This window comes from Colobus angolensis, unplaced genomic scaffold (genome assembly GCF_000951035.1).
Source record: "Colobus angolensis palliatus isolate OR3802 unplaced genomic scaffold, Cang.pa_1.0 Scaffold139, whole genome shotgun sequence".
Classification (NCBI taxonomy): domain Eukaryota; kingdom Metazoa; phylum Chordata; class Mammalia; order Primates; family Cercopithecidae; genus Colobus; species Colobus angolensis.
This window is the reverse complement of record NW_012114477.1, coordinates 3333786-3345498: the sequence shown is the minus strand read 5'-3', so window position 1 is coordinate 3345498 and position 11713 is coordinate 3333786. Positions and strand designations below refer to the sequence as shown.

Here is an 11713-nt window from a genome sequence, read left to right as displayed (position 1 = left end):
ACTGAAGACAGACAAGACCACCACCCATCCCAGCTCCTCTTCCAGGACTCTGCTTCCCCCTGGGTGGGCCTTCCTCAGAGCTGTTGGGCTGACCGGTCCCATTCGGAAATCACCAGACAGCCACGGTGGCCCCTTCTTTTCTGGATATCAAGGTAGTGATGGGGGCCAAGCGTTTCTGCAGACCCTTGCATTGGAAAGTGTGATTGAGGGTCACACATGGCAGTGTTCCAACCAGACCCCACTGGCCTTTGAAGCATACAGCTTCTTTTTAATTTTTTTTTATTTTTGAGACAGAGTCTCACTCTGTTGCCCAGGCTGGAGTGCAGTGGTGCGATTCGCCCAGGCTGAAGTGCGGTGGTGCAATCTCGGCTCACTGCAACCTTTGCCTCCTGGGTTCAAGCAATTCTCATGCCTGAGCCTCCCAAGTAGCTGGGATTACAGGCGTCTGCCACCACACCCGGCTCATTTTGGATTATTGGTAGAGAGAGGGTTTCACCATGTTTGAGACCAGAGTGGTCTCGAACTCCTGGCGTCACGTGATCTGCCCGCCCTTCGGCCTCCCAAAGTGTTGGGATTACAGGTGTGAGCCACCATGCCTGGCCGAACATACGGCTTCTTACAAATGTTCCAGTCTGTTTCCTCTTGAACCTCAGCCATTACCTTAGAAGTGTCCTCCAGTTTCCCAGAATGAGGGCAGACAAAGAGCATGCCATCCTCCAGCCTCAAAATGGATTAAAAGGCTAGAACCCAAAGAGGAGAACACTGTGTGAGCCTTTGATTCTTTAATCGTAACTGAGCTAGTCCTAGAGGTGAGACTACAGTAAACACAGTTACTGGGTAAGGCAGGGTTCTAAACCCAACCTCCCTCGATTTCTGGGGGTCCCCTGGTTGGGCTTCAAAGTGTAGTACAAATGTCAGTCTGTGACTTTCATCAAAGGAATCCATGACCCAGAATAGATGAAGCCAACGAAGGAATGAATTCTTGCCAAGAGCGCAGTGAGGATCTAGATGGTGGCTTATAAACAACAGAAATGTAGAACTCACAGTTCTGAGGCTCGAAGCCCAAGATGAAGGTGCCAGCAGATTTGGTGTCTGGTGAGGGCCTGCTTCTGGTTCAGAAATGACACCTTCTCACCGTGACTTCACCTGGTGAAAGGAGGTGGCCAGGAGCAGTGGCTCTTGCCTGTAATCCCAACACTTTGGTGGGAGGATAGCTTGAGGCCAGGCGTTCAAGACCAGCCTGGACAACATAGCAAGACCCCATCTTTAAAAAAAAAAATTTAAATTAATTGGGCACGATGGTGCATACCTATAGTCTCAGCTACTCAAAAGGGTGAGGCTGGAGGATCTCTAGAGCCTGGGAGGTGGAGGCTGCAGTGAACATGGTGGAGCCACTGCATTTTAGCCTGGGCAACAGAACAAGACCTTGTATCTAAAAAAAAAAAAAAAATGTCAGGCTGGGTGCTGTGGCTCATGCCTGTAATTCCAGCCCTTTGGGAGGCTGAGGCAAGCAAATCACTTGAAGTCAGGAGTTCGAGACCAGCCTGGCCAACATAGTGAAACCCCATTTCTATTTAAAATACAAAAATTCGGCCCGGTGCAGTGGCTCATGCCTGTAATCCCAGCACTTTGGGAGGCTGAGGCAGGTGGATCACGAGGTCAGGAGTTCAAGACCAGCCTGACCAAGATGGTGAAACCCCGACTCTACTAAAACTACAAAAATTAGCCTGGCACAGTGGCAGGTGCCTGTAATCCCAGCTACTTGGGAGGCTGAGGCAGGAGAATCGCTTGAACCCGGGCGGCAGAAGTTCCAGTGAGCCAGGATCGCACCACTGCACTCCAGACAGTTTGAGACTCTGTCTCAAACAAAACAAACAAACAAAATTAGCCGGGTGAGGTGGCGGGTGCCTGTAAGCTACTCTAGTGCCTCCCAGCTACTCCGGGGGCTGAGGCAGGAGAATCGCTTGAACCCGGGAGACGGAGGTTGCAGTGAGCTGAGATCACAACACTGCACTCCAGCCTGGGCAACAGAGACTCCATCTCAAAAAAAAAAAAAAAAAAAAGATGTGAAGGGAGGTAAAGAAGCTGCTACTCCCATTTATTACGCCCCCGCCTTCGTGATCTGATCACTTTCCAAAGGCCCCACCTCCTAACACCATCACCTCGGGGTCAGGTTTCAACATAGGAATTTTGCGGGACACTAGCCTTCAGACCATAGCATGGGCTCTGGAGGGGGGCAGGCAGGTCAGGTGCTTTAGAAGTCAAAAACTCTCACTAAGGCAAATCACCCCCTGCCTCCTGGCCTTCCCTGAATCTTGCCTGCCTTCACTTTCCTTTCTCTGGTTTTCCTACAAGGTCTGAAAACTCCAAATGGCTGTGAGCTGGTGGTGGGGGGAGAGCCCCAGTGCTGGGCAGAAGGGCGCTGCCTTCTCTTTGATGACTCTTTCCTGCATGCTGCGTTCCATGAAGGTGAGTGGCTGCCTTTCCCGCTTCCTTATTATTTTGTTTTTCAATGAATAGACTTTATTTTTTAGAGAAGTTTTATGTTTCCAGAAAAATCAGGCAGAAAGTACCAGAGGCCCCTTCGTATCACCCCGTAACACATACACACACACACACACAGTATTGATGTGTTGTTATTACCTGAAGTTCATCGTTGACATTAAGGTTCACTCTTGGTGTTGTCCATTCATTCTGTGGGTTTTGACAAATGGATAATGACACGGACCTACCCTGACGGTATCATACAGAAGAGTTTCACTGCCCTAAAAATTCCCACTTAAAGATCCCTCCATCTCCCCATTTCCTTTTGTCCACCCTGCTCAGAAGCCCATGAAGCCAGGTTTCTGTTCTCAGTGAGAGAGGAGGTGGTCCGATCTGAGCCGAGGGACAGGATGGGTCTCTGTCCCAAAGCTGAGCACGCAGGGACCAGCCCTGCCTGGATCCTGGCTCCTGGCTCCAGGGTGGTTTGAACCTCTCCTCTCACCCCTCCTTCCCCCCAGGTTCAGCAGAGGATGGCCCTCGGGTGGTTTTCATGGTGGATTTGTGGCATCCAAACGTCGCAGCGGCCGAACGGCAGGCCCTTGATTTCATCTTTGCTCCGGGACGATGAGAGCATTTCCCGTGCTGGAGTCGGCAAGAGGGGCCGAGGCGGGGTCTGGGCAGACTGTGGTCCAGTCCAGACCCTACCAGTGTGATGATTCCATGCTCAGAAACCTGCCTCAGCGGAAAGCTCTTATTTGGGATTTTATACCGTGTCGGGTCCCTCTTTCCTTTGGTTATTGTAAATGGAAACTTTTCAGCTTGTATTTCCTTAGATTTTTTTTTTCCTTCCAATCATTTGCTTCAGAGATTCCTTTCTGGCCTAACAGCGCATTCCTTTGATTCTGTGACCAGAGACTTAGAGCCCTTGTAAGTCTGTCTTCTGTTGCTACTTGTTTTTTTCAGTGCTCTGAACTAGAGTAACTAAATTGTTATTTGTCTGAATGTAATAATGTAAAACTTCTTGTGGTCATCTTAAAAAAAAAAACAACAACAAAAAAAACTAAACTAAAAACTGCAAACCAGAGAGCTGGAGAACTTGGCCTCTGATGCTGGCACACAGCGGGGCCTTCAGCTGCCCGAGGGCGGAGGGACAGTCTGCAGCTCCCGCACCTGACTGGCTTCATAGCTGGGTGGAGAGGCTGCCAGACACGGTCAGGATGGCGCACAGTGTCCAGCCCAGGGATACTGTCACCATCGCTCACCTCACCCTAAACCTTGTTAGGTCCCTGATGGCAAAAGCATTGGGCCGGCAGGACTGGAGGCTACTCTTTAAACACGGCTTTTCTGCAAAGCTGAAGCTGGTGTCCCCCAGCGCCAAGCTTCGGCTCACACAGATCAGCCACGGAACGTGTGATCCGCTTACCTCACTGCCTACAGAAGCCCTACTGCCAAACTGGGCCTGGAAAATTCCCAGTTTTAGCTGTTTTGAGTCCACGATGATGAACGTTAAGGCCACCAGGTTGGCTGATAGGAGCTGTAGGGGGATAAGACCTCACCCACCCAGCGACATTCGGGGAAAGCCTTTCTCTGGCAAAACTGGAATAGATCTGACCAAAGTTTCTGTTTTGCTTTGGAGTTCTGTTGCCTATGTTTTTTTTTTTTCATTTATTTGTCTGTACATAAATGTTCAAACACTAGACTCGGCGATAGTGGAAGAGTTGGCCCTGTGTCTTTGTCACAGCACAAAGGTGTGCACTGTGTGGTGATGGCCCAAGCCAGTGTGCGCTAGTGAGGAGACAGAGAAGACCTACACGCCCAGAGGACCCTTGACCATCGTGCTGGTTTTCTGGTCTCCTGTGAAGAACATGTGGATCTCTTCCTGAAGGAAAAGGTCCCAGGAGACCAGTTTGAAGCACTCAGTCTAGAAATAGCCTGTGTTAGCTGATGTGTGAAAGCATAGCCAGCCAGCCACACTAGAGACGCCTTTTCTGAATAATATAGTATGAGCAGTGTCAGATTTATAAAGCCGAGGAGTGATTTGGAATATACAGCTGGTCGCAGGTGCAGGTCCAGTGTTTAGACCCGAATGGAAAACAACAGCTTCTAAGAGGTACAACCATCCAAAGAAAACACAGCTGAAATGCACCAGGCAGGTACTAGCAAGTGTGCAAAGAGCACATGTCTACATTTGAGTAAAATGTCTACACAGATATTTGTCAGGGACGAGAATGCAGGAAAAGGCAGACATTTCAAACACACCTGAAGTTTTTTACTCATTAAGTATCTTGTTAAAGAATCACTGAGGTGCATGATTTATACACATCCTGACTACTCTGCTCTGCGTTTACAAAACCAACAGCCCGCGCGGGTACCTAGCTACCTGCATTCATGTGACGTGGTTGAGGAACAGAAGATAAATAAAGGATCTTGCTGAAAACCAGAGTGAAGTGATGAGGTCATCTGTTGTAAAGAAAGACTTAGGCCAGGCTCGGTGGCTCACGCCTGTAATCCTAGCACTTTGGGAAGCTGAGCGGGGAGGATCGCTTGAGCTGAGGAGTTTGAGACCAGCCTGAGTAACATAGTGAGGCAATGTCTCTACCAAACAAAGAAGCTAGCTGAGTGTGGTGGTGCACACCTGTAGTACAAGCTACTTGAGAGGCTGAGGTGGGAGGATCACTTGAACCTGGGAGGCGGGGGCTGCAGTGAGCCTAGATCGCGCTAGTGCACTCCAGCCAACAGGACAGAACAAGACACTGTCCAAAAAAAAAAAAAAAAAACCAAAGACTTGCCAGGCAGAAGAGGGCAAGTGACTTTGAGGCTCTTGTGTTTTGAGTCATGTCACAGAGACAGGTGGGTCAACAGAACTGATTGTGGATAGTGAATGAAGCAAAATGTCCCAAAGTAATGGGACTAGCGGGGTGGGGGCAACAAGAGCACATCGAGGGTATGTTAAGGAGCAAAGGAGCAGTAGATGTCAAACTGGGCAAAGAACAAGGACTCTGGCTTCCAAGAAGCGGAGGATTTAGGACTCCGTGCCAGGAGTTTGTGCCCTCGGGATCTTGGGCAAGTCCCTTAGCCTCTCGCAGCCTCAGTTTCTCCTCTGTGGGTATGTGTAGTACCTGGCATATAAAGGGCACCCAACAACACTGTTTCCCTTTCTGCCACAGCGGAGTAGAGAAACAGGTGAAGAGGAAGGCTGCCAGACAGAAGAGATGGGAAAATACATCGGGACAGCAGTGGGTGTGGCCAGAGAAGCCAGTGGCTACTTTCAATTGCCTGTGTCTAATCACGGGAAGAAACATGTCCCTCAGTAGCTACGTTTCTCATGTTTTTCCCTTTAGAAGAGAGGGAGACAGGGGGTCTCCCAGCCAGGAGCCCTAGAAGCAGCCGGGCTGTCGCGTGTTTTCGCCTGCAAGCGGGGTTCCAGCCAGCAGTCCTGGCCGGGCTGCCACAGCGAGCGGAAGGGAACAGCACCACTCGCCTGGGATTGCGATGTTTCTCACCCTCCCCAAGTGTGCATTGCCAACTAGGCAATTGCTAAACTAATTTACATCTTGTAGCTCTGGAGGCTCAAGGTGAGAAAGGGTAGCCAGCCGGCTGCAAACAGGAATCCTGACTTCCACCCAAGACATCCTGGATTGGCCTCAATTTCCCTCTGTTCCCATGCACTCGAGGCCAGACCAATTACTATTTGTACAAGGTCACACCCCAGGTCTTCTGATCCCAAACAGAATCTCCCAGGCACTTGCTCATCAGCCCCTAGAGTCACCCAGATTGTCTGGGTTCTGTCCTTGGTGACAGCGACTGAACTTCTAACATTGAGTGCTCTGTAGCATACTGTAGGGGAGAGGAGTGATCCTGGTGTGCTGGTCCTTGACTGTGGCTGCACGATGCAGTCACCTGGGAACTTGAGGGAAACCCCGAAGTCCACACCCCACTCCCAAAGCATCTTTTTTCATTGTTCTGAGAGTGGGGTCCAGGCATGGGTCTTTGTTTTAAACTCACTTCTGGTTATGATTATAATGTGTAGTTCGGGCTGAGAGTCGCTGCTGTGAGTAGCAAGAAGGGTAAGGCCTTTGAAACCACGCAGCCTGGAGGTTAAAGTCTGAGCTATGCCCCTGTGTAACACCGGGCAGGCCACCTAACCTTGGTCTCTAGAGGACAGCCACTGTTTTTTGTTGTCTGTTTTTGTGCTTTTGAGACAGAGTCTCACTCTGTTGCCCAGGCTGGAGTGCAGTGGCACAATCTTGGCTCACTGCAACCTCCACCTTCTGGTGATTCTCCTGCCTCAGCCTTGCGACAAGCTGGACTTACAGGCACCTGCTTCCATGCTTGGCTAATTTTTGTATTTTTAGTAGAGACAGAGTTTACCATGTTGGCCAGGCTGATCTCGAACTCCTGACCTCAAGTGATCAGCTCGCCTCCGCCCCCCAAAGTGCTGGGATTGCAGGCGTGAGCCACCATGCTTGGCCGGCAGGCAGCCACTGCTTTTAACCCTGTCCTGCCAACAGTATGAGCCTCTTGCAAGACCATAACATCCCCAGGCTCAGTCCTTGGGTCTCCAGAGCTGGGCCCATGATCCAGATCCAACCAGCCTTCCAAACTCTGCGCTACTGAGAGATTGGGTCAGGGCTGGGTACGTGATCCAAGTTCTTTTTCTGGGACCACTGCGAAAGAAAGGCCACTTTTTATTGGGTGGGTGGGGTGAAGGGAAAGAAGCCGAGAGAGAAACCGGCGGAGGCAAGTGGGGCCTGCGCCGTGGAGATCACGTGAGTCCTCAACACAGCTCTGCCGGAAACCAGCTCTACCTCTGGACTTTTCTGTTACATGAGCCAATAAACGTGCTTTTTATTCGTAAGCCAAGTTTGAGTTGTGGTTTCTATCCCTTGCCACCAAAAGTCTTAATCCACTCTGTGAGTGTCAAGTGAGGTTTTGGTCAGATGCTCTTATGTCGTGGTCTGGGTGGATGGGAGAGGTACTCCATATACATTGTCAGAATATAAATATGAGTAGCAGAGGCCAAGCACAAGATGAGGTGTGGGTTTTTTTTTGTTTTTTTTTTTTGAGATGGAGTCTCGCTCAGTCGCCCAGCCTGGAGTGCAGCGGCACGATCTCGGCTCACTGCAAGCTCTGCCTCCCGGGTTCACGCCATTCTCCTGCCTCAGCCTCCCTACAGGCACCTGCCGCCACGCCCGGCTAATTTTTTTGTATTAGTAGGGACGGGGTTTCACTGTGTTAGCCAGGATGGTCTCGATCTCCTGACCTCGTGATCTGCCCGCCTCGGCCTCCCAAAGTGCTGGGATTATAGGCGTGAGCCACCGCGCCCGGCAAAATGAGGTTTTTGAGGACCATCACGCCTGCTGCCAGCAACCTTCCACAACATTTAACTCCCCAGCCGAATCTTGCTAACCAGATGTAAACACAGGGAACAGGACAGAATAAGGCCACATATTTTAGAACTGCTGACAGATGGCAGGGAAAATACTCAAGCAGATTGCAGCTTTAGGAGGCAGGAGGCAGCACACACGGGGATTGGTTTACTTTCCGCCTCTTTCCCAGGCACACACATTGCTTCTAACTTCTGGGTACCTGCCCCTCCCCATCTCTCCCCGCTTCCCACACATTAGTCACCCCCAAGTTCAATGTGAGGGCACCTACTTCTTTGAGCATGGAGAGTACTGTGCACCCTACGAGGTTCCTTCCCCTATCTTATCCTTGTCAACTGCACATTTAATACATGAGAAAACAGGCTCAGAGCGGGCAGTTGACATGAACAAGGTCACGCGGCCAGCTGGAGGGTGAGCGGGAATTGGAAGCCGAGTATCCAGGCTTACAGCACAGTGCATCTTCTGCAGTCTGGACACACATCCAGGCCTCACTTCCTCAGCATGCAGAAGGACCACACCCCTCTGGCCCCCAGGTCCTTCTCCCTGTCCTGGGAGGCTATTTGCCTTCTCAGAACACTCAACAGGGCCCTCCAAGTGGCTGAGGGCCCATGATAGGCCAAGTCCTTACATACATTTCCTTTTCCTGTCTGTTTTAAAGAAGAGGACACTGAGGCTCCGAGACAGAAAAGCAACTTGCCCTGATCTCCAGCGATAAGTTGCAGAGCTGCAATTTGAACCCAGCTGTCTGACACCAAAGCCCATGTGCTCCTGCCACAGCCACAGGAGCTGGCCCAGCCTGGGTGGGGAGGAAGGATGAACAAGGTGCCTTTTAACAGCACACTCGGCAGAGAACTTGTCTCCCTCTCCTCCCCATGGGTTCGGCGGCCAGGGTCCCAAGGCCTTTCCTTGGGGTGCTTGGCCCAGCCAATAGCAAGGCAGGGCAGGGGAGAAGGGTTCCAACTCTCGGCTTGGACCTCAGCATGCACAGGCAATCATAAAACACCTCCCAGCTCTTGACAGGATTCCAAAGCACTCGCTGGGTTTTATTCTCAGGGGAAGTACAGCTAATTTCAGGTTTGGACATTTAAATCCTGGATCAACAGAAAAGGTGTCCTATTTTCACCTTGAAGCCCTTAGAATCTTCACTGTAAGCTTCCTAAACTCAACAAATATGTTGAAGAGAGAGAGAGATCTAGAGTAGGTTTTATTTCTAAGCTAGGATGCCGAGCATGGGTCTGACACCTGCCCTCCCCCGTCTCCTCACAGAGCCGGGTGGCAGCAGAATCAAGAAGCAAAGCAGGGGACAAGTGCTTTCCCACACCCACTGCCCTTTTCCCAGGAGCAGCGGTGGGTTCAGGGGTTGGGACAGGCGTGTGTGTGTCGGGAACACAGGCTGAGTATTAGTGTGGGTTTCCTGTCACTCCCTCCGCCAGCTCCTTCAGGGCAGGAATTGGCTGCCTTCTCCACTGGGGCTGTCCCTCCCTGCCCCAAACCTAATCTGTGCCCATGTGTGTCTGCCCATTATCTGGCCTCCTCTCTGCTTCAGCCATTCCCCTTCCCACCTGGACGACCACAGCCTCCTGGTGGTCTCCATTCTTGCCCAGCTTATACCCTACTCAGGAGCTAGTGACCTTCCTCACAAGAATCAGCTCATGTTAGTCCCCTGCATTTGTTTTTTCTTTTTTTGGGGGGAGTGGGTCAGAGCCTCACTGTCGCCCAGGCTGGAGTGCAATGAATCTCAGCTCGGTTCACTGCAACCTCCACCTTCTAGGTTCAAGTGATTCTCCTGCTTCAGCCTCCTGAGTAGCTGGGATTACAGGCACGTGCCACCACACCTGGCTAATTTTTGTATTTTTAGTAGAGAGGGGGTTTCGTCATGTTGGCCAGGTTAGTCTTGAACTCCTGAGTTCAAGTGATCCACCCGCTTTGGCCTCCCAAAATGCTGGAATTATACAGGTGTGATACCGTGCCTGTCCCATTCCCCTTCTTAAAGGCTCCCCTGTGTCCAGCACCATGGCAACCTCGTGTGGGGCCCCAGCTCTTCTCATGCCCTACCCGTGCTCTGTGGCTTGGCGCTACTAAGAGAGAGGGAACTGGGCATCACAAGGAGAAAGCGAGTTTGCAGGAGGATGGATTTGTTTCCTGTGGCTGCTGTAACAAATGATCACACACTCAGAGGCTTACAACACAAACCCATGCTCTCATGGTTCTGGAGGCCAAAGTCCGAAATCACTTTCACGGGACCGAATTCAGTATGTTGACAGTCACAGGCCCTCCGCACACTCTAGGGCAGAATCTACTTCTTGCTTTTCTGGCACCGGGTGGCTGCTGGTATTCCTTGACTGGCGGCCGCATCACTCCAGTCTTTGCCATCTTCACACGGCCTTCTTCTCCGTGTGAGTAACCTCCCCTTGCCCCTCTCCTAAAAGCACACTTATGAGGGCATGGGCCACGGGATAAGCCAGGATCATCTCTTCATCCCAAGATCCTTCACTCAACCACACCTGCAAACATCTGATCCAACAAGGCAACATTCACAGGTTCTGGGGATTGGGACCTGATCTTCGGGGGCCACCATTCAGCTCACTGCACACACAGGGAAGTGGTCTGTGGCAGGCAGGCTCACACCAGAGAAAGCCCTGCTGCTGCTACTCACCCACTCCGAGCAGGGCGGGGTGTTAAGAGCGCAGTAACTGGGCAGCGTGGGAAGTACATCTTAGCCACATTGGAAGGGACCACCAAGGGGGTTAAATATGCAAGACAGACACCATGGAAAGCGACTTCAACAAAGCCCCTAGGCTCCACTTGCTACCACCCTCTATCTGTGGAAGTGACAAGGGCCCAGAAATCTAGATACTTCCCTCCAGGGGAGGAGACAGTTAGATTAGCTCAAACGTCCCCTCTAGGGGGTCCTTTCCCAGTAGGAATCGGATTGCCACTTGATATGGTTTGGCTGTGTCCCCACCCAAATTTCATCTTGTAGTTCTCATAATCCCCACATGTCGTGGGAGGGACCTGGTGGGAGGTAATTGAATTACGGGGGTGGTTACTTCCATGCTGTTCTTGTGATAGCGAGTTCTCACGAGATCTGACGGTTTTATAAGGAGCTTTCCCCCTACTTCACTCTGCACTTCTCCTTGCTGCCACCATGCGAAGAAGGATGTGTTTGGTTCCCCTTCTGCTGTGATTGTAAGTTTCCCAAGGTCTCTCCAGCCCTGCGGAACTGTGAGTCAGTTACACCTCTTTCCTTTATAAATGACCCAGTCTCGGGTATGTCTTTATTAGCAGTGTGAGAACGGACTAATACACCACTATTAATCACTCATGGGACCTTTATCCTTCCAGTTCACAGGTGGCAGATGGCTGGCACAGACGGAGCCAAAACAGAGGCTTTTCTGCCCTGAAGAGCCACTGGAATCTGTGGTCCTGGATCACTGACAGTGGCACTCGGTGTCAAGTAGGAGTCCGGGTGGGCAGGCTGTCCTACAAACACTGCCTTCCCCTGGGAAACGTGGCCATAGGAGGTTGTGGTGCCCACTCCAGCAAGAACATGCTGCTTGGCCATCCGTCGCTGGGCCTGTACTCTGGGGGCGCTAATTTTGAGGGGATGGGCCTGGGGCTGTGGGATAAACCATGTCCTGAGTGACCCCCTGAAACCTCTGAAATATTAAAACAGGAAAACAGCGGGCTAAGTGTTTCTTTTCTGCAGCCTCTGGGCCGCAGTTACCAAGCTTTAGAGATGACAGCTGCAGCTGCCAGTGCCCTGGGGCTCTGAGCAGAACCTCCACTGCAGAAACTAAGGAGGATCAAAGGAGGTAAGAAAGGGGCTCACCTGCAAAGTC

At 51.3% G+C, this 11713-nt stretch overlaps 1 protein-coding gene across 1 annotated transcript in view; it reads left to right on the top strand.

The window, feature by feature from the left end:
* ASPHD2 (aspartate beta-hydroxylase domain containing 2) overlaps positions 1-4926 on the top strand; it is an 11563-nt gene extending 6637 nt beyond the window's left edge. The window contains exons 2-3 of the mRNA XM_011934843.1: positions 2356-2469; positions 3003-4926. Of these exons, the coding sequence (XP_011790233.1) occupies positions 2356-2469; positions 3003-3112 (224 nt within the window). The 3' untranslated portion in view covers positions 3113-4926. The remainder of the gene's footprint in view (positions 1-2355; positions 2470-3002) is intronic.
* The last annotated feature ends 6787 nt before the right edge of the window (positions 4927-11713 follow it).